This window comes from Pseudopipra pipra, chromosome 19, assembly GCF_036250125.1.
Source record: "Pseudopipra pipra isolate bDixPip1 chromosome 19, bDixPip1.hap1, whole genome shotgun sequence".
Classification (NCBI taxonomy): domain Eukaryota; kingdom Metazoa; phylum Chordata; class Aves; order Passeriformes; family Pipridae; genus Pseudopipra; species Pseudopipra pipra.
The window spans coordinates 4,432,435-4,455,083 of record NC_087567.1 but is presented as its reverse complement, the minus strand read 5'-3'; the positions used below and the strand labels follow the sequence as shown (position 1 = coordinate 4,455,083).

The window sequence follows — 22,649 nt, the reverse complement described above, 5'->3', positions numbered from 1 at the left end:
CACTTGCAGGGGAAGGAAACAGAAAGAAGATCAGGAACTGCATCTGCCTGAACCTCAGGCAGTTAAAACAAACTCAGTCTCAAGCCCTCGCTCTTCTCATTTAGTTTCAGGTCAGACGTTCCTAAGAACCTGGGAGGTGCAGTTCAGAATCCAAGCAGAAAACTGACTTAATTACTTTAATTATTTTAAAAATTAATTATTAATTACGGCATTTTAATATTAAGGTCAAACAGGCACGAAACTCAGCATCACATGACAGTACAGATGTTTTAATAGAACCAAGAGGCTTCAGGAACCTTGCTCATCCTCTGATGAGTTTAACACACACAGGGCCCAGCACGTTTCCATTGGAATACCTTCCCATGTGGCTGAGGGTACATCTGACTCCAGAAGGAACTGCAGTGCCTGGGCCTCAAGGCAGGGAACACCTTCTCCCCATTTTCAGTGCTTGCACGCTTATGGTAGTTGCAGGGAGGGGAAGAGAAGTAGATGGTCAGTCAGAACACTGGACCCCTTGGATAGAGACCATTTCCAGCACTGTAAACTTCCCAGCAGTCCCTAATTAGGAAGCATTTGCAGGAATAAATAAACCAGCAGTGCTACAGGCATGCACTCCACTTCCAGATGTGTGTGTCTCATTTTCACGTGGTGTCCAAGGCAGGGCTGGAAACTCCATCCCCGCACAGCAAGGGGAGGAGGCAGGCACAGCACAGGCTCCCCACCCCGAGCCCACCCCCTCAGCAGCCCCGCGGGTACAAATCTTATACCATCCTGCCTCCCCCCACACATCCCAGCTGCCCTGGGCACTGTCCTTCACCCTTCCAGTGCTCCCCATCCCTCTCCCATCAGACAGGGCCACCGGACTCCCCCAGGACCCTCCCATCCCCGCTGCAGAGCAGGGCGTGAGCTGGGAAATGGGCTGTTACAGCCTCTGCTGCTCTCTCAGCCGCCTGCTCACGACCTTTTCAACCCAAAACTTTCCAGTCATAAATATACCAGCTTATGGCAGGAAACTTGCTTTTCTTATACTTCTGCCTCCTTCTTAGAGAGCCATTTCCAGCAGCTCGTGCTCCCTGCACCAGCCCCCGGTTGTTTCTCCTTGCTCCTCCAAGATATTTCAGGCATGCATTAAAATCTGCTGCAGCACAAAGACCCTAAAAGTCCCTGTAAAGGCTCAGGAAGCACCAGGAGCTGCAGGTCAGGCCTCAGGAGCAGATGTACCTCCTGATCTCCCTGCTTACATCAAAGGTTTTATTATTATTATTTCTTTTTGACATAAACCAGTTTGATAAGAACAATTCCCAGATGGAGCTGCAGCCCCACACCCACTCAGTTTCCTCTGGGCAGCATGGACACAGTGTGGGAGCTCACCGCACGATGGGAGGAGGACATAAGGGCAGGAGGAAAGGAAGGAGAGGAAGAATGAACACAATTTTCCTTTCCTTTTAAAGGCTTTGGCAGATGCCAGTGAAAGGAGCAGCAGGGATGCCAAGGTGTGGCAACGAGAACCGAGCACCACCAGTGGCTTCCCTTTGCTCCAGCTCCACCACGCAGGGATGGGAAGGATGCACAAGTGGACAAGCACCACTGCCAAGGTCCATGGGCTGTGTGCTCCCACCTCCATGCAGATGGGAATTTGGAGTCACCCTGCAATGGTCTGGCCAGGGGAACCATGCTGTCAGCTCTGGCATCACTGCTGCCTGGGAGAGCTCAGCAGGTCTAACATGGACATGTATAAAATTAGGCAAGATTGGTGCTGTCAAACTGCTGGGCCCAGGGAGTGCAAATGGGAAGGAGATGGGCCAGCCTGGCCCCACGGAGGGAGCAGCTGCCTTCAGCAAGGGCAAAGTCTGCCTTGGCTCTTACACCTCATTAAACTGTCCACTTGAAAAGTCTATTACAACCCTGTCAGGCTCACACCAGAGACACACTGAAGGTAACCCCCTCTAACCAGATCCCAATATAATCCAGCAGACTCCAGAGACCAAATGAGCTGAGCTGTGCTGGGCACCGCCAAAGCAACAACCCTAAGCTGTGCATTCTGGGGATCGACCCCAGTAACAGGAGGCAGCCTGGGAGATCAGACTCCAGCTGCCTTTCCTGCTGGAAAAGCAGGGCAAAGGGGATAGCAAAGTCCCCTCTAACCATCTTTCTGACTAGTACCACCCTCTGCTCCCCAGTCCATCTCTTACACACCCAGCCCTGACAACACAGACTCAGCGTTTTCTGAAGATGCAGAAGTTGCACAGCTGATTTAAAGATCTGGAGTAAAAAAAATAAAAAAATCCTGATTCAACATTTTTGGGGGAATTTCCTTGAGCTTCTTCTCCCTTTCCTGTGTTCAGCCACTGTTGCCTGTCCCAGCTCCTGCTCCTGCACAGCCATGCCTGTGGGCTCCCCGCCACAGGGCTCTTGTTCCTGCTGAGATTAAATCATTTCTGCAGGAGAGACCTGACACTGTCACCAGCACTCTTGGGCTCAACCCTGCCTGCTAGAAGAGACTGTCAACACCCAAGCATCATCCCAAGCAGGACAACACTTGGGTTTCCCCCCTCCACATCTGCCCCAGTGCAGCTTTCCAAGAGCCATCCCTTGGCACAAGCCAGAGCCGGCACACGCGGCTGGGTGAGGCTGGGGATTTCAGCCTCCAGAAACAAAAGAGGATTGGGAAGGAAAAAAAGAAAAAAGTCAGTTGGGAGATGTGCTGCAAGCAGGCCAAAAGCAGGGCCCATCCAGCGTTTCCCTAAATGGGAAAGAGGCCCATGAGCACACTGGGGGCAGAGCACCAGCCACGGAGAGAGAGGGCACCAAGCCAGGAGGGAGAGGGGGAGATTTCTAGCAAGCAATACAAGGGGGGAGAAATTCCCCACTGGCAAATCCCCAACAAATGGAGCAGCAAAACCCTGGGGATGGGCTGAGTTTGGGGATCCCAGAACAGAGCAAAACTCAGAGGCACTTGGGCAATGCCTGCATTGCCACCAGCCACAGGGCACAGCCCTTCCTGGAGAAGTTGTACAGAGCATTTTGGTGCAGGGCATTGGGCAATTAGCTCTGACACTCGTGTTTCTAGATGAGGACAGCAGAGTTGAAATGTCCTGAAGGAGCAGAGCTGGCCCTGCTCCCCTACAGTGACAGCCAGAGCTGGGCTATCTCTGCCTGCATGCAGCTCATCCTGTTTGTGCCCATAACACCTGTGGCCAAGCCCAGAGGGGAATGGGAACAGAGCAAATCCCCATTTCCAAGGAGATGTGGTCACTGCCATTACATCAAGCCACATGGAGATCATATGGTGCTCATCTGCCATCTCCGGACTGCAGGCACCACTTGCCACCCCATTATCCACACTGCTCTCTGGTGAGCTCAGCCTCACTCTGCTGACTTTTGTTAATACTTCATCTTTCCAAGTCTAGAATAACCACATCGGGTCAGGGAGTATTGGACTAGATGTTCCACTAGCAGAATTAAACAGTCCCTGTTTATGAGAAGTTAAAATAAGGTAGGAACTAAATCTGAAATGTTTTTCCTTATAAAGGAATGACAGGAGGAAAGTGCTGCGTGCATTAAGCATCAGCCTTTCTCGTTCAGCAGGGACTGGCAGTTTCTATAAGCTCAAGGGATGTTGTTATTCCCACACAAGTAAGCACAGATAGACCAACACAGCCACGTTTACCTTAACACAAAGGAACAAGCTACCAGACCTGAGCTCTGTCCCTACACACCTTCCTTCTCCCCACACCTCCAGAAAAAAAACCCCGCAGCACAGAACCCCCAGTTTGGTTGGTTTAACAACCAGACAACATTCCTGAGAGTCAAATAAAACTGCCCTGCTGCCTCAATCCAGCACCGGGGTCGCTGGGGAGCACTACCCTGCAAAAACACGTGCCCTGATGTGTCAGCAAGACCCTCCTAACAAGAAGGCCCTTAATCAATCTGCAGACACATGGTGGTGCCATCACCTCCAGCCACAGATCTGCACATCCCTACCAGGGGCATCTCATCTGCAGCTCCGCTCCACTACTGTAGGTGGTTTCCAAACAAACCTTCTCCACAGCGCTTGCTTGTAACTTGGGAGAGCATTTCCTGCCAGCTGGAGGCTCGACAGCAATTCCTGCACTGCAGAGAAATGCTAACAGCCCAGAGAAGCTCCAGTTGCCTGCTCAGAGCCAGGGATGGTGACCTGACCCAGAAGCAGGGCTGGGCTGTCCCTGTTGTCACCATCCCCTGCCCAGCCCGGGCGCTCACTGATGTCTGCAAGCACAATGCTCTCGTGCAGCTCTGGTGAGCCAGGCATGGTGGAAGCAACTAGAGGCCAATTTGCACATAAACAGCCAATTAGTTGCAGAAAGAGATGCCCACTTGGTCGCTTGCCAGTCTGTAGACAGATTTAAGACATGCGGGAATTGAATCTCCGGTCCAGATATCACTGTGGCCAAATAGGCCACCTCCTCTACTGGCCTCTGGGAGAGCCTCTGGCAGCACAATAAAAGGAGTATTTAGCAAAGCTACAGACTTGCTTGAAAAAACTTGAGGACGATGAGCCATTTTGCAGCCAAGCTTCGTATAAACACATTGATAATGCTGTTAGCATCAGGCTGGGGATGAATAGGGCTGCATGGCAACAGCAGGCTCCTCTGTCTGCCTCAAGAAAGCCCCTTTCTTGAAACCCACATGTTTAATCCATGATCTGTGTCTGCTGCCAGCCGCAGTCATACCAAAATCTGCTCACCTCATCTATCTTCTACATATCCATGGATTTAGGTGAGGTGGGAGCGCAGGCAGAAATGCAGGGCTCGCTCACAAACTCACACTCTGTTCTGTGCTGTTCTGCTCTTCAGCAAAACCTCCTTCCTATCTTCATTAAACACCTTCATCAGTGTTCAATACAGAGGTGGAGGCCAGTGGTGTGGAGCAGCCACAGCACCCTCATGTCAGAGGTGGCAAAAAGCTTCAGTGTCCACGACTATGATGAGGCTCATCTGAAACCAACTCTTAGACAAGAAGACCCATTTCTGTACACTGTCATGGAATCATTGAATGGTTTTGGGTTGGAAGGGACCTTTAAAGCCATCTAGTCCAACCCCCTGCATCAAGCAGGGACATCTTCAACTAGGTAATGTTGCTCTGAGACCTGTCCAACCTATCCAAGGTACATGTCTGCGTCCTGTTGCCTCTCAGGGCACAGTGGCTGGGGGACAATCTAGCACCAAAAATCAATGTCACCAATTGCTCACAGAGACCCTCTTGCCTCATGTCCCCTCTGCACCTCTCAGAGAGGGGCTGTCAACAGGAAAGTCTCACCAACCACACTGTTAGCTGAGATGTGAACACACCAGCAACAGGATCAGAGCGTCCTCGGTCTGCTGAGGACAACATTAGGTTTGGGACACTTGGATTCACCTTCAGTCATGTTGGTGCAGTCCCAGAATAAAGCCTGGGTGCTCATCCCTAACGGGGGATGCTCATCCCTTGATTTGGCTGTCACCCTGATTTGTGTCGCTCAGCAGCTTTGCTGAGCGCTCGAGGAAACGCAGGTTTGTGCAGCTCCTGGTCCCCCGGCTCAGCCAACCGTGCAGTGACTACAGTCAGCTCCACAACTGCACAGGGACTGACAGAAACACTCGTCCTGGCAGAGGAGGAGACAACGTCAGCAGAAGTCAAACTCCTGTAAATGCACTTGTGAAGACACTTCACTGAGTTTAAAGTGAAGTTCAACCTTTCCTCCTCAGCTACTGCTGCCACCTTGCATCACTCAGACCTGCTGACCAGCCACAACCTGCCATACATTTCCATGGTCATTCCTGTGTAGTCATAAACATTTTATTAAAACTATAGAGCAAGCACTCCACAGCATAATGAATATTCATGCTGCCTTCCACAGCGATGAACTGGAATCCCAGCAGAGTACAAGTTCTGCAAAGTCTTCTCTACCCGCTTGAAAGGCACAGAAGTGTGGGAGTTGAACAAGGATCAGTATTATCCACTAAACCACAGGATGAGCTTTGCAGGAACTGGCAGGCTGGATTGATTCCAGTTGCTAAAGAAGGCAAATAGTGCAGCCCAGCTCTCACATGCCAGATGTGTGGAGCATCTGCAGATTTGAGAATGTGAAGACACCCCGTCCCCATCCCAAGAACCAGGCAGTCTCCCTCACACAGCCCCAGCAATGCCTGTTCCTCAGAGGCAGAGTGGCACTATCAAACAATTCTTTATTTTCCTGAATTAGGCATTAAAAAGCATTTTGAAGACAGTGCATTCCTTTTACATCTTGCAGGCTTCTGGCTGATAGAGAGAAGAGCTGACAAAACTCAAGGAAGGCTGAAAAAGGAATAAAACAAAATAAATCCCTCATCTTAGAAGGAAACAGGCACAGCCTCTAAGAAAGGAATAAAGTAAAATAAACCCCTCATAAAGAGTCAGCCACAGCCTCTACCCACCACAGAACAGCCAGGGAAGGTCTGACTGGAACTACACTAAGCAGCAGAAGGATGGTTAGTGGGGATGAAACGGGCATATTCCAGGGAGAAACCAATCCAGACACAGTTCTAGGTGTCCCACACCATCTGGGGCTCCCAGAAAAGTTTCCCATCCCAAAGACAAGGATCTCTTTGCATCTCATCACCACTCCTGATCTTTTACATGACGATAACTCTGTTTTTCAACCATATCCAAAGACAGACTGCATGTCTCTATCTTTCTGCTATCACAAGGGCTTCCCCAGCCCATACCAGTCACACAAGAATGAATTTCCAGCCCCAGCAATTAGCCCTGTTCAGCATTTACAGGATGTACTTGGTCTCTGTTTCCCTTCAGTGCTTCTCCTGAGGGAGCTGTACAGCTCTCCTGGAGCAGCATTGGAAGATCCCACAGGAACAGCCACATCATCACCCAACAAGCTATCCAGAACTCAATTATGAGGAGAACAAAATCTCCCAGCCTGGCAATGAAAGGGCCCCACTATGTGTTAACTGTGCTTTTGCTTCCTTCCCCTCTGACCTTCACACCCAGAGCTGGGAGCTCCTCAAGCCAAGCCCACTGACAGAGAGCACTGTCCCAGCTTGAGAGCCAAGAAAAGCCCCTGTGGATTAGAGCCTGTTGCTCCATGTGTTGTCAGAGGAACACAGGGCGTCAGAAATCACTCCAAGGGCCAGGGACTGTCATGTATGATCCAGATTTATTGCTACTCTCCTTCCTCAGGGCCCCTGGAAATCTTAAAGTGCCCTGGCTCCAGGGCAAGCCCGTGAACTGCAACTCCTCAAAGCCCACGTCCTGCTGCTCTCCACTTTCCCGCTCCACCCAGCCCCAGAAGCTCCCAGAGGTGTGGCATCCTCCTTTGCCTGCCAGTACGGAGATAAAACCTCAACTCCTACGCCTTCCTCAGGAGAAAAACCTGACTGGGGTGCAGCAGGAGTGCAGGTCCAGTTCCTGCAGCATCCTGAATGGATGGAAAGTCACATCTGCAAGAGGGGACTAGGAAGGCATAAGGAGGTGAGAGACTCAGGTGCAGGCACACAGGCAAGTCCAAACTCCTGAGGATGACCTTCCCTGTGCAGGTACCCCAGCCCTGCTGACCTTCTGCTGTGTCTGAATGAGTTCCCAACAACTTCTTCAGCAGCAGCAGGTGCTGGGCTGACCCAAAGCCACATCACACACCCCACAGCCGGATCCTGATGGCCTTGCTCTGCCCGAGGTGGCTCCCATCCCTTCCCAATGTCACGGGGCAGCTGAAGCTTCTGGGGCAGCTCTGCCTCTTGCAAGGGACTGTCAGCAATTTGCAGATTGCATGTCCTGGCCTCATCCATAAAAGAAGGATGTTTATATAACCCGAGGAAAACGCCAAGCGCAGCAGGATTGCCAGGGAATACGCTTTCAGCTGCGGGAGCTGGTGGAGCCCCGACAGCCCGTGTCAGTCGAGAATCTGCCTTTAACTCTTAATACTAAAAGGGCAACTTCCTATTTAATGGAAAATAGCAAAGTCCTTGCAACATAAGATGTTCCTGTTCACAACAGATGCAGCTGATGAGCACTGTATTAAATCCAAGCGGCCACTTCCAGCACTTCCTGAGAGTCCAGCTCCCCACAGGGCAAATCCTGCTGGAAAACACCAGGTTTGGTGATTGTTGTTTTGTTTTGAAAAACTGTTTCTTTTCCAAGCCAGGAAAAGGACTGAAAACCAGCCTGGCTTTACTGTCCATGCAATACCAGGGAGAGGGCTATGAAGGGAATATTTTTGATGGGTTATTTGGATGATAGATTTAACACACCTGCTTTTAAAAACAAATAAATCTAATTTGCAAGCACCAGTCTGCCTTGGAAAGCAGCTCCTGACATTAATTCACTTTTCTAACAAGAAGAAAACTTAAAGCATCCAAAAGGCAGTGCAGAGCAAGTCAGGCACCTGGGAGCCAAGATCTAAAGGAACTGGAGGGAAACTTGTGACAGCTACGTGGAGCCGAGGACCTCAGCCAGGAAGAGGTGGGAACAGCAGAGGTACGTGGGTTTTGGATGGACGTGATGCCTCCACACCTCATGCATCATCTTACCATCCTCACACATATTACCACACTCTACACATCCCCAGACACTGCTGACCTACACAGTTTAATGCAGTTCCTTTTTAATGTTTAAGCAGAGAAGGAAGCATGAGAGAGACAGTTCAATTAACTCAAATGGTTTCTCCCAGATGGCCAGAGGCAATTAGGGAACAGTCCTGCTTCTGCTGGTCCTTCCCAGCTGCACGAGACTGTGCATCAGCTCCTAAAGGGATGCAGGGATTGTTGGAGCTGGGGGGAAGGAGCAACCTGAATTTCAACCCAAAACACAACATGAACTCCTGCTAATGTTCAGGCAACCTCCTCCCCCTCAAGCTATCCTTGGGTTTGCACCGGATTTTAAGCCAGAAGCAGTGAAATTTGACAGGAAAAGCTTACACTTCGGATGCACTTGTATGTCAACAGCTAGAAGTTTTTTTTTCCATGGGAAAATCTGTCAGCAGAGTGTCCTGAGCACAACCAAGGTGCCTTTGAACAGTATGTCTGACACAGAACCGGATTTCCCATGATTTATGTTGTGCAACACTTGCTGCTGCCAGGGCAGCACAGAGGGGCTCCCACCAGACACAGGGGACTGACAGCCACCAAAACAACCTGCAGCCTTGAGCAATAAGGAGTTTTTCAAAGAAAAAGGAGCACATTGCTCAGGTTTGATGGATACTTAGGGCTGTAGGATGAATCATTTCAATGCAGAAAAATGGGGGCCACGGTATCGGCCTGTTGTTTAGATTCACATCATTCTGCGAGTAACAAGCAGCAAAATAAACCTCCTCTTGCTCTCACAGAATCACAGAATGGTTTGGGTTGGAAAAAATCATCTCCTTCCCACCCCCCTGCCATGGGCAGGGACACCTTCCACTAGATCAGGCTGCTCAGATCTCCATCCAACCTGGCCTTGAACACTGCCAGGGACGGGGCATGCACAGGGTCTGGCAAATGAGCAAATCTTGGGCAAATAGGCAAGTCTGAGCTTTCCCAGAGACGGAGCAGGGCCCAGGTCTCTGCTGGCCTGCAATAGGAAACAGCACACGCAGTGAGAGGAGGGGGAGGAAGGCGTGGAGCCAAGAAAGGGAGAGCTCAGGCTGAGTCCCCACCCCTCCTGCTCAAAGCCCTCCCGATACCCCTCCTGCTGCCTTTCTGTTTTCTTTTCTCCAAAATAAGCCACCTTTTCCTCCCACAGGTCTCCAGCACTGCCATCATCCCTGCAGCTGCTTCACAGCCCTTTAGCTCCTACGAGCAAACCACCTCCACATCATCCACTGTCACACATCCCCTTCCTCCACCCCTCGGTCCCCTGTGCCACTGGCTGTCACCTTCTTGCCTCTGTACGGGGAAAGATGAAGTTTCCTCTCCAGCTGCAGACAAAGGGCTGCCCTCTGAGTAGCCTCAAGATGGCAAGGGAGCTGTGGAGCTGCGACAGAGGTGAGTACAGGGCACCAAGGGTGGGTCTTAACCAACCTGGGAACAACTATGAGAAAAAGGCCAGTTTTAGCACCCCAGCTGCTGTACAGCCCTGGGTGCACGTGTGTGTCCACAGCAAGCCCAGACCAATGCCATGACATACCTCTTGCCATGTCATTTTGGAGCAAGGCTGGGAGCAGGCATTAAAACCACGCAACTCTGCAAGTTCTCAGGGCTTCACATGAGATTCAGCAACATCCCCCGTGGTCTCACAGCACAGCCAGCAAAAAGCCTGAGTACAGAGCCCAGTACCACGAGTCTGCTGGAACAAACTGATGAGCAAAGGGGAGAGAACCCCAAAGCACAACCTTCAATTTAACAGGCCACTCCAGTGGGTGTCCCAAGGGGTGAAGAGGTACAAGAATAGGAATCAGGAACAGCCTTTCTGGATGGAAACACTGCCTACAGCACTCAGCTCTTGCTGCAGAGGGGAGTGGGGAGGGAAGGGTTTCCTGGGCCGTGGCCAATACTGCTGTTTATGGAGGATATGCCTTCCCCAGGGTGTGTTTCAACGGAGAGCACAACACACACAATTTCACAGTTCACTTTCTCTCTCCACCCACCAGGAACTCCATATTTTCTGGAAAAAAAACCCACCCCACAGCAACCAACCACAGCTGTTTCCAACAGGGCTCCCTTCCCTGGAGAGCAGCTGTCAATACAGATGTCAACCAGGGCTTTTTAGGTAGCTAGAATCAGGTTTGACCACTTGAATAGAGCAAAAAAAATGCAAGAGAGGGAAGATATGGGAAATATTTTAGGTGCTGAAGTCCATCTCTTCATGGCCCAACAGCTCATCTGCTCTCAAGGTTGCCTGCTTTGCCTCCATCTTGACAAATCTGTGAACACTTAAATGTGAGCCCTCCTGGTGAGCGTTTCTGGAGTGGCAGCTCCAGCCTTGTCACTCCACAGAGCCAAGAGAAGCCACAGGGAGAAGGAAAACAATTAAGCAAAACTGCTTCAGGATTGGGAAGGGGAATCAGGGAGGCAGTCTGAGGGAAATGGTAGGTCCGCACCAGAACATCACCTCCAGGGGGGAGAAAGGGCAAAGTTTAAAGACTTCAGCAGAAGACAGCAGGGAAGGATGAACAGAGGGGAGTCAGATGGCTCTCACTGGTGAGTAGGGCAGAGAAGAGACACGTCAGCTGGTGTTCAGTGGTGTTCTAGCTGTGAACATGGCGCTGGCAGCACCAGCATCCCTCTGGAGGAAGTTGTGCCTGCACTTGCAATGACTGAGGAATGGACACTGTCACCTGAGAAAAATTCCCATGTTTTGCTCTTTTGCCCACACTCCCCAGCAGAGACAGATCCAGTAAGAATGATTTGTGCCTCCATCCTGATGTCCAGCTCCACCCCATCCCCACATCTCAGATTAGCACCAGTCACTGCCCCCACCCCTCAGGGAGCCTCATCCCAGCCCTGCGTGGGGGTGCCAGCATCTCAAAGGGTCAGATTCCCAGCTTTATCCTGGCAAATCCCTCACAGCTGTCCAGCAGCGGATCCCGAAGTGCCAATGAAAAGCGGAAAGCATCTACCTCATTTTCCATATAGGAAGTGAGAGCACACGTGTTAAATGATTTACGCAAGGATACAGAGAGATTTAGTGGAAGAGCAGGAAAAGGACTCCGACAGCTCTGCTTTTAACTGCCACGAGATACTCCCTCCTGCTGCAACTTAAATCCTGACTCGCTAGTAAATAAAAGCTGTGCCAAAGAACAGATATGCTTAGGAGTGGGGCACCCTGATGTTTTTAGCAACACAGTGAGAAATACCCATCTACTTTACTGAATAAAACCCCTCCATATAAGCACATAAATCAGAATTTACTCTCCCCGGCTGTAAGCCTCAGCAGTCGTTTACTTTTTACAGCCAGACACAACCTTTGGGAGGTGAAATTCAAGCGGGCTGCTGGCGGGTGCAGGGAGATCCCGGGGCAGGGGACGAGCGATGTGGATGCGGGCAAGGAGGTGGGCAGGGACTAGCGCAGGGGGAGGCCTGAAGGAGGCTGGGGCAGGGGGCTCGGGGGAGGGATTGCGGGTAAGATTGCGGGCAGACAGCCCCCGCAGCTCCCCGAGGCTCCGCACACCTCCCCCTGACGGTCCCGTCCCGGCCGCTCCCGCTTCCCGAGGCTGTGGCTGGGCAGGGAACGCGGCAGTGCCCAGCTCGTCTCACCAGCCCCGCAGCCCCGCACCGCCCTTTCCCCTGGCCGCGCATCCCCGTCCTGCAGCAGGGACCGGGGTCCCACCCCCGCCTGGTCCGTGGCTCCCCGCTCCCAGCCCCGGCGCATCCCTGGGGATGGGGATGAGTCACCGGGAGTGACGGACTCGTGAGTCAAAGAAGAACAAAGCCTCTGGGGATGGTGACATCCGCCCTTCGCCCACTGGAAACCAGTGACCAGGACTGCCGGGATACAGCTGCTGAAGTGCAGGATGACCCCAGAGCGGTCTCAGGCACCTGCCCCCAGCAGGTACAGCTCTCAGAGAGGCATTCAGGTGCTTAGTGAAGCCAACCAAGATGTTTCCTATGCAGGGCTCCCCCTCACAAATGTGCTAAAAAAAGCAGCAAGGGGTTTCTGGACATTCTTTACAGGGAATAGGTTTGCAAAGGTCAGGTAAAGCAGCTAAAAAAAGCTTCTTCTCTCTCCTTTACACATGGTGTAGTCAAGGAAACAGGTCTCTGGACTGGAAGGTGGGAGAACTGAGGCTGATCACTTGTGCAGCCCCAGGCAATCGACTCTTTACAAGTCATCTTGTAAAGTGACATTAACAACGTCTGTCCAAGTCATCAGGATTTGCCTCCAGTTACACTCATGGCAATCATCACCCAAAACCTCTGACCAGAGCTGGGGGTCCCTGCTTTTCAGCTTCCTAGGTGTCCTTCAAAGCAACCATTCCCACCAATTCAGGATTTTAACTCTTTCCATTTGTCCCTCTGAACCACCCAGATGGAATCAAACACACATCATCAGAGATGTTCAGCCAACCAGAGTCCCTCCATCCCATGTGTGCTGGGCTCCCTGACACTGCCAGGGATCAGGCACCCAGAAAACACTCAGCACCTATCAAGGACGTGTCCCCAGCCCCCAAACCCTCCATGCCAGCCTCTCTCCTCATCAGCAAGGCCTAAGACACCAAAGCCCCTCCTTCATCACCATGACTAAGACACTGAAGCCGTAATCCTGGAAAGAAAAAGCATCTGAAACTAATAAAGAACCCATATCCTGCACCCTTGGGAAGGAAAGGAGAAAGTGTTACATACATGTAGGCAGTGCCAGCTGGCAGAGGGTGGGCTGCCAGTGTCTACAGATGCTGGGCCCAGGTTGGGAAGCCGTGAAGGGAGAGCCCAGCACTGGGGGAGTCATGGAGAGTCTCATTTCAGAATATATGGACCAATTCCTTCATTAGCAGCCACAGCAGAGGATGCCCACACTTCTGTGCCTTGACCCCACTTCTCCAAACCTGATGGGATTTTGAAGAATCAACATTTCAACACAACAAAAGCACTGAAATATGAGTATTTCTCAGCTCCAATGTATTGGAGATTAAACTTAGTTTGTCTTGATGATATGGTTAAATTTTCCAGACCAGCCAGCCAGGAATGAAATGCAAAAATGCTTTTATTTCCACAGCCTCAAGCTACACCATGGTCAAAGCTGCAACCTGGAGATGCTGCAGAGGCAATGGCAGGCTCCCCCCAATTCCTACATTCCAGCAATCACACTTAGCACCCACTAAATTGGTTTTACTGGAAACCAGAATTGGCTTCAAGGACAACTACTTCGGTTTATAATTATGTAATCACAAAATTAATGCAGACCTGCTTATGTAGCACCAACTTTACATGGACCAGGCCACGGGAAAAAAAAATTTAAAAAAAAAAAAATCTTCATTTTGATACAAGACAGACATTTTTTACAGTGAGAACAATCAATCACTGGAACAAGCTCCCCAGGGACATGGTAGAGTCCCCATCACTGGAGGTTTCGAAGATGTGATTGAGCACTGTGCCAGATAACCTTATCTAGGTTCCCTTTCCCACAAAAGGCTGGACTAGGGTACCTTTTGGCATCATTTCCAACCTGGGCTATGATTCTATGAAAAAGTACACTTTCTGATTTATTGTGTGATTATTTGCTTGTAAAGCTAATGCATTTTATTCACCTGTAAAACCATGCCCATTCTCCCCCTGAGCCACAATCCAGAGCTGTTTATAAGTCTCTAACAACACTCTTGGCATCAGTATCCCAAAACTCTTTTGAACCTTACACTGAAGGGCTATTTCACTTCACCTGCACTCAAACAACAGCTCCATCCAGCAGCACGGGCTCACAGTCATTCTGTGGCAGCGATGCAGCACCTGGGTGCCAGCACAGGATGAATCAGTATAACACCACCAGCCTGAAATGCCAGAGGAGAGAGCATAAAGACTCCTACTCAGCCACAGGGAAATTACTTTTCAGTGTTGGTGCTTAGGAAGGGAGAAGCTGCCCTTGCAAACACAAGCTGTTGGGAAGAAGCAGTGGTATAGGCCAAAAACTCCATTAGAAAGGGGTCATTGTCCATGGACATTGGTGAAGCACAAACACAAAGGATGCTGTCTCCATTGGCTGTCCAGAGCAGCCACCAAGCACTCATAACCTACATGGAACAGCTTCAGATCCCCCACACCCCTCTGTTTTAGAGACTCAGGACACCCTTTGCTGCAGTGTCAGGACAGCTCTGAGTTTCCAGTTGCACTGCTGAGCTCCCCGTGCCAGTGGGCACTGCTGCAACCCCCTTCACCAACAGGGAGCTTCAGCACAGAGACCCAAACACCAGGTCCTTACCCAAAATCAAAGGGGAATGGGAGCACAGTTGCCTTTTCCTCACAATTTACAGAAAATACGAGGCAGAACAAGAAATTTCACCTACATTTTCTCAGGTATAAGACTGCTCCTAAAATGGGACTTGCTACCTACCAGGACCTTCCCTGCTGCCCACGTGATGCCAGGATTTGGCCACAGAGCCCAGAGCCCAATTACAGCACTGACAGCACGAGGCATCACTGCTCTCTAACAAATTACTCTGTCCATTAGTTACAGCTGCAAGTACTGTGTGGAAAAGCCAACAGGACACAGATATTGTGCTTCTGAGATCATTAAGGGAACACAAGACATGTGTTGACCCAGACATACTTCCCTAACTACGTACTTGTTCCTACTCAGCATTATGGTATGCTGGACCTTGGAAGAGCCCTGACTTGCATGAGAAACGTCCTCCCTCACCCCAGCAGCATGGGAATCACTTTGCTGGGAGGCTCCGAGTCATCCAGCAAAGCACAAAGCGGGAGGGCAGGAAGCAAAGGAGCTCCTGCCCCAGGGTTGGCCAAGTCCAGCGGAGCCGTGTCGAGGAGCGTTACCTGTGCTGTCAGGCCAGAGATGAGTTGTGCCCCACAGCAGGACCATATTTAACAGAGATGAGCAGAATTTGCAGCAGATTTAAGAGCAGACATCAGGAAATGGATAATGCTTCATACCTTGACGTGCCTCAGACAACTGCGGGAATGCATCCCCAGGCCAGGCAGGAGCTGGCAGCCAAGAGCGGGCTGGGAGCAGCACGGAGCAAACTGTGGACACAGCATCTGCAGAGGCAGCTCCACAGCCTCACCAACCCCAGACCCTTCCCTGAGAGAGGGACTGCATGGAGCTACTGCTAAATAGGCCAAAACCCACAGCCACAACAGGTTACTGCAGAACACCTGGGGTGAAGGCAAATGCTTCAACAAGAAACTTGGCTGAAAAAAAAGATTTCAGGGAGTTTTACAGGGCATCAAATACTGCAGCGAGACATGGGGGTCAGCACCAGATAGGGACATGAGCAGGACAGTGACAGCAGAAGGGAGGGCTACAGACAGACCATCAGCCACCAACAGGACAGACAGAAAGGTGACCCTGAGTGCCAGGGGTGGATGAACACAGTGGGATCTGAGAGGAGGTGGAATCATCCAGACTGTAAATGCACGACTTGGTGCCCCATGTGAGTGTGTGACATGCTGCAAGCCAGAGAAAGAGAAACACATCTGATAAACAAGGTGTACAGCTGTGAGAAGACCACTAAAAAGAAATGTTAGGCTTTTACCTGCCACTTCCTAGGAATAACAAGGACACCAAGAAACCTGAGACATGAAAGACAGCAAGAGAGATCAGAAGAAATCCCTCTGCTATATGCATATTAAAGATTAACTTCTACTTAAAAAGCAATGAAGAAACAACTGTATTCCCTCACAGCAACCCTTCATATCTCCAGTAATCACATACAGGGTGCCTACTTTCCTTTCCTATTGCTCAGTCTGGGCATGTGGTGCTTTCTGGGTGGCTCTGAGGACACCAAAGATGCCCTGCCATGCCTGCCCAGCCCATGCAACAGGGGCTGTGTCCCTGCTGCTCAGTATGATGTATAAACCCACGTTAAACTAAGAATATCACACATAAACGTAGCCATAGTGGATACAGAGAGTGATCACCAATGGGTCAGTGAGCAGTTCATCCCTCTTTCTGTACACCTGTAGCCCTTCCCAGCTGCCAGGCTCTGCCCAACATGTGCCACTCACTGCAGTCAGGTGTCACAATCACCCATTCATCATCATTTGTTAACTCTTAAAATGAGTTCTCCCAGTGCAATTTCAAAGGTGACACTGATAATTTCCTTGGGACATCAGATCTCCCTTGCCATCCTTTCACCCCCAACCATCACAGCAATCAAAACCCCACTGCTCAGGGAGCTGCAGACCCTTTTCTTTTCAGAAGAGGTAAAGAGGCCCCGCGGTGTTCACAATTAAGGCTTTGTAGAGAGATCCGGGCTCGGCAAAAGAGCCATCTGCTAGGGAAGGACAGGAGAGCCATCTCCAGGCCACTGCCACCAGCGCAACCTGGCACTGCAGGGAGAAGGAGGATGTGAGGAGCACCCAGAGCACAGCTCCCCAGCCCTGAAACGAGCAGAGAGGCATACCTAGAAACAAATTAATTTAGAGCTAATGATTTTCATGCAGTATTAACTTTTAGAAATGCGTGAGAAATGGTTTAACCGGATTAAAAGAGACTAACGGGTTCTGTGAGATTGTGTTTGTTATACAGCACCCAGAGGTGCTAAGACTGGCATCTTGGTACAGACCAAGGAAGACTCTTCCCTGCCCCAGAGCTGGCAGTGAACCAGGCACAGACCCACAGCATCATCTCGCACCTTCAACGCCTTCCCCTGAAGCACAGGGTGTTTGTCATCACCTAAAAGAGCATTCTGAGTCAAGGATTTCCCCTGTGCAGGAAAGCCTGAGCTCTCCCTGGGCAGAGGAGACCCCTCGGGACATGCCCAGCTCCAGCAGCTGTGGGAAAGCAGTCCTCAAAGAAGAGGCCAAGCCCAGTTCCCACCCACCCTGGAGTGCCCTCGCCCCATCCGGCAGCCCCACACTCGGATCAGGAGTCAGCTCATCCCACCCACAGCCAAGGATTAATTAAAAGCATGTTTAGGGCCAGAGCAGTGACTAGGACGAGGCCCCCAGCACAGCACAGATCTGCTTTCATCTAAGTCATCTCTGCCACCAAAGCCAGGGCCCAGCTGTCCCCCTGCCTGTGCTGGGGCAGGCTGAGCTCTGCTCCCTGCTCCTCTCCTCCACCAATGTGGCAGTGCCAGAGCCCACAGCCCTGTGGGACCCTTGGAACACATTAGCTGGCACAGCTGCTCCCATGCTAGCAGCAGCAGGACCATGAATCCATGCTATGACATGGATCTGGGAGTCAACAGCACGGCCTGGTGATATTAGAATCATGGAACCGTTTAGGTTAGAAGAAACACCTAAAATTATCGCATCCAACCATTGTCATTTTTGTGCCCAGAATCTCCTGGAGAACAGTTTTCCCACACGTGGTTTATCATTCCCTCCACTGCCCTGGCCAAGCAGCTTTCCCTGCCTGCTCTGAATCCTTCAAGCAGGGACCTGTGGAGCAGACCCGAGACCAGCCCTTCAGCCCACCTATTCCCCCCCCCATCCCGTATTTCATGCTGGATCCACCTATCAGAAACACCACTGGGATGGCCTGCATGGCTCTAGGGCCCCATGCAGCACCCAACCCACCCCTGTGTGGAGGAGGGCAGAGCAGTCGTGTTCATCATCCCACACCGAGCCCCCAGGCACAACCACCTTAGGTGGAGGCACACACCACACTTATGTACACCTGGTCCAGGCCACCAAGCACAGCCACATGCCCTCCCTGCTGCCTGCCCCTCTGTATCCCTGCCTGCCTCCCTGCCCACAGCTCAGCCACCCACAGAAAAGCCAGTTCCAGCAGAGGTCACTGAAACATGTACACACTTGGACATCAGCATTTTGCAAACACTGCTCCTGGGCACTAGCAAGAGCTCCTGCATCTTTGCTCAAGGACTCTCGGGGTCTTCCTGCCCCCAGGTTCGAGGGCTCTGTGCTCCTTGCAGCAGCTGAGCAGTGTGTGCAGCCTGAAGCCTCAAAGAAACCCACCTTTTATGGTCTTTCAGAACAAAAAGCCCTGGATCACATCACTAGGGAGTCCCCTCTCTCACCAGTGACCCTTTGCAGAGCCCCCCTCCATCTCTGTGTGAAGGAAGGGGACCCAGTGTTGCCCCGAGGATGGGAAAGGCCAAACCACAGTAGGACCAAACTGCCCCTCCTCTCCCCCACATCCCTGCCCACTGGCAGAGGCTCTCCAGTCCAAAGCCCCAGGCTGCAGAAACACCCACCAGGCTCTGAGTTACGAGCAGCTCTCAGGAATGCTTTGAAGTGGCTCAAACCAGAGGAGAAAGCACAAGCAAAGAGGGATGAGAAGGTGCCGTCCACACTCTGAAGAAGCAGTGGGGAATGAAGGGTGGTCCTGCAGGTAAGTCCTTATCCAGGGGCACTGGGTGCTCTCAGTACATCCCTGGCTTGGGCACAGGGGATCTGGTATGGGCCAGCCATGGGAGCAGCCTTCCCTGGCCACAGCTTCGCTCCACCCTGGCTTGAGCGTTTCCTCTCATCCCTGTGGTTTCCCTCCCAGCTCCAGTGCCCAGCAGCCGGCTGGGAACGCCCAGGAGAAGAGGCCTGGAGCCTCTCTGGGGCTGCTGTGCCAGAGGAGGGTGAGCTGTGCCGTGCCATGGGGGTGGGAGAAGGGATACCCACTGGCTCTGCCAATTTGGGCACAGACACCCCCTCCCTGGCTTTCCCTCTCTTATCCTGGTCATCCTGCTCATGCATGCTGAGGGTGAGCCCTGTGGGTGACACCACACCGCCTGTCCCCTCTCTCCCTGCTGCTGGAAGCAAATAGTCAGTCACAGCCATTCCCGAAACAGCTCACTGCTTCCCAAAGGCTCAGCGTACCTGGGAGCAGTTCTTGGAATCACTCAGACATGCACCACTGGGCGGGATTTGCAGGGAAACTGGGGAATTAAATGGAGTTATTCATTCCTCTGCTTCCCCCTTCCAGCCTCCCCCCCACTCATGGCCAGCAAGGTGAAGCCCACGCCACTGCTCTGGGGTAACACGGGGACCAGCCATGGAACACGCAGGCAGCTCCTGCCCAGCCAGGCAGGATGGGAGGGTAAAAACCGAGGGAAGACCCTTTGGCAAGCAGGAAAAGCTCCACCACCACACGCGCACACACACACACACACACTCAGGAGCCAACCTTCAGAGCAGAACCGCGTCTCCATGCCAAGAGCTCGGCTATTTTCCTCCCTCTTCCCGGCTCGCAGCTCTGAGCTAACAGGCTCAGCATTCATCCCCCCGCGCCGTGCGGCACATGGGAGCAGAGGGGGGGAGAGGGAGAGAGAGACTCAAATGAAATCCAGACCTAGAAAGCAGTTTCTTTTTCCCCCCTGCCTCCCCCTTCGCCCCCCTCGGCTTCTGCTGGAATCACCGTCTGTCTCGAGGGCTCAGGAGGATGGGGGGAAAAAAAAAAAAAAAGGAAAGAAATGCAGAAGGGAAGCATTGGAAAAAAAAAAAAAAAAAAAGGAAATAAATAAAGGAATCGGCTGAAATCCACCCGGAGCAGGGCTGTTCCTCCTCTTAAAGTGCAGAAGCTGCTGGAAAGGTAGGAGGGCAGAGGCAGAATATAACATATGAAAAGATCAATAGCCTACCTGAAATCCGGTCCCTCTCCATTACTACGGGATATATTTAGCATCCGCGTGTCACGGCCGTCCCTTTTTTCGGTGGCGTCCCCTTCTTTCCCCCACTCTCCCTCCCTCCTTGCCTTGCCTCCTCCTCCTCCTCTTCCAAAAAAAGCTCTTTGTCTGGTCTAATTTCTTCAATCTGTTGCAATCATGAATGCATCCAAATTACCACATTTCCATGTGCTGATCATATGTTTGTGCTCCAAACTGAAGTAGCTTTGTCTCTTTGAAATGAAAAAGAAGAGTAAAAGAGAAAGAGAAAGGAGGAAGAAAGAAAAAGGGGGTACATGACCCGAAAAATCCTGTAACTCCCTGGAATACTCCACCAGGCACAGGAAAACTGGAAATCCCGAGTCCTCTGTAAAACAGTCTTAAAGCTACAGCATGCGAGTGTCCAGGGGAATGCTCCAGCCTCCACAGCTCCCTCTTAATATCCACCAGGAGATGCTTAAGGAACTTGGCTCCTCACAATAACAGAGCGAAAAACTCATCCAGCTTCTCAAATCTCTCCCCGCTTCCCCAGTCTTATTTTCCTGCTATTTCCTCTATCCCCTCCTCCTTCCTTGGCTCCAGCATTCTAAAAGAGCGCAGATCCTGCACGTTCCCCCACCCTGCCAGGTCTGAAGTTTCGATTCATGCATAAACTATTCGGCTGATGAAGGCTGACTTCATTCCAAGCACAGCATCACGGGCTGCTGCTGCTGCTGCTACCAGGCAGGACCCGAGCGCCGCACATGTTTACTCGCCCCGCGCAGCCCTCGCAGAGCTCTGCCGCCGGCCCTGGCACTGAGCCCCTGCTTCGCCTCCCTCCCCACGGCAAGGCGGCGATCGGGAGGACTTCTGCAGCCTGCCAAAAGCGATAGCGAAAGTCTCTGCCCCGGGCAGAAGCTCTTGGTCTTCTCCTTGGTCCCGCAGTGGAGCGAAGGTGGGGTTCGAGAGCAGTTTTCCTTCCCCGCGATGCCCGGGCAGGGCACAGGGTGCAGAGGGAGCAGGGCAGCCCTGCAGAGCCCGGTGCTGGATCCTCCTCTGGGATGGAGGGATGTGTGGCTGCAGCAGTGAGCTGGCCCGCTTGGAAACTTCCCCTTGGCTGGTGGCCCGGGCAGGCAGCGGGGACGCGGTGTTAGCACCTCCAACGAGGCACTGCCCACTGCCCACACACCCTGCACGGCCCTCCTGTGCCATCCAGCGCCCATCCCTCCTGACAGTGTGAAGCCTGAGCCTCCCAGCCAGATGTGAGGGCACAGCCTCTGTCCCCAGAGCTGGCAAAGAAGCCATCCATCATCCCACATCCCCAAGCCAGGGGTGGCAGATGCCAGGAGGGAAGGCACAGCTGCTCCACAGGCCAGGTGTGCTGGCAGAACCCTTGTAAGATCAGCATGGTACATGTGACACTTTTTGCCCCCAAATGCTCACAGTTCACATGGAAAAACCCAAGTGTGATAGATGTGACAGAGCCTGGCACTCCTCTCATAACCCGGGCAGAAGGACAGATTGTTTCCCAGCTGGATGAATAAACTTCCAAGGGAAGACTCCAGGCATTACAGGCAGTGCTGGGACTTTTGGACAGCCTGGACCCACATTATATTATATATCTTATAATATACATTATATTGGTTTTCAGTATTGTGGATTTCTCCTGTTCAGCAGCTGAAGGAATATCACTGTCCCTAAAGCAGAGGGAGGAACACAGCCAGCACCCAGCCATGGGGTCAGGCCCTCTAGCCAACAGCAACCACTGCACATCCCAACAGACAGCAGGGAGCTGGTGGGAGGCAGCCCCAGGACAGTCCAGTCCTTTGGGAAGTTTCTCCCTAATCCCCAGTGTGTTATTCCCTGGGCAAGATGGCTTAGATTCCTTCTCAGATTCCTGTTCATCCACTGTTTGCTATTAAAGCTCTTCATGTTCCTGCTGCCAGAGCCCAAGGCATTAGAGGGGACAATAAGCAATGTTTTCCCATTAACAGGCTAAACCCACGTTTCCTGCCAGAGATGTAGAAGGTGCAGAACACAAAGCAAGGACATAGGGCAGCTGAACAGCCCCATACAGCATAAAACCCACTGCACTGCCTCCACCAAGCAGCCTTATTGCCAAGCTCCTTAGGCTGGAGAGGAAGGGAAAAACTCAGGGGAAGCATGGAGAAAGGAAGAAGGTTAATGGAAAGGAAGAAGGGATGGGGGCAGCACACATTTCAGCCTCCAGACTTTAACCCATCAACACCCAGATGATTAGGAGAGATAAAGTAAAGACACCATTTCTGGCAGGGCAGATCACCAGGAGGCACTCAGGGAAGTGAATCCAAACTATGATTAATGCAATTGAACTTCAAATTCATAAAACCTCCAGGTAGATCCTGTCATTCAGACTTGAAGTACTCACACAAATTTTCATGGATTCACTTTAAAGGTGCAGTCGTGTCTCCGTTTGAAGCAGAATTCACAAAGCTTCTGTTTGAAGCAGAATTCTCCCAGGCAAACACTGGGGTGC

General features: G+C 51.7%; 1 protein-coding gene and 1 long non-coding RNA gene across 5 annotated transcripts in view; one reads left to right on the top strand and one right to left on the bottom strand.

Moving 5' to 3' along the window:
- The window catches only part of SEPTIN9 (septin 9), a 136,402-nt gene that overhangs the window by 78,763 nt on the left and 34,990 nt on the right, over positions 1-22,649 (bottom strand). The window contains exon 1 of one of the 4 annotated variants that reach the window (XM_064675722.1): positions 20,132-20,856. The exons of 2 other annotated variants lie outside the window; for them this stretch is intronic. In XM_064675722.1, the coding sequence (XP_064531792.1) occupies positions 20,132-20,153 (22 nt within the window). In that variant the 5' untranslated portion in view covers positions 20,154-20,856. Of the gene's footprint in view, positions 1-19,677; positions 19,787-20,131; positions 20,857-22,649 lie in introns of those variants that run through there. One more of the 4 variants, XM_064675720.1, reaches the window with a different exon arrangement.
- On the top strand, positions 18,423-21,787 carry LOC135424478 (uncharacterized). The gene is made up of 2 exons (XR_010435240.1): positions 18,423-18,891; positions 19,477-21,787. It is a non-coding gene; the product is annotated as an uncharacterized LOC135424478 (long non-coding RNA).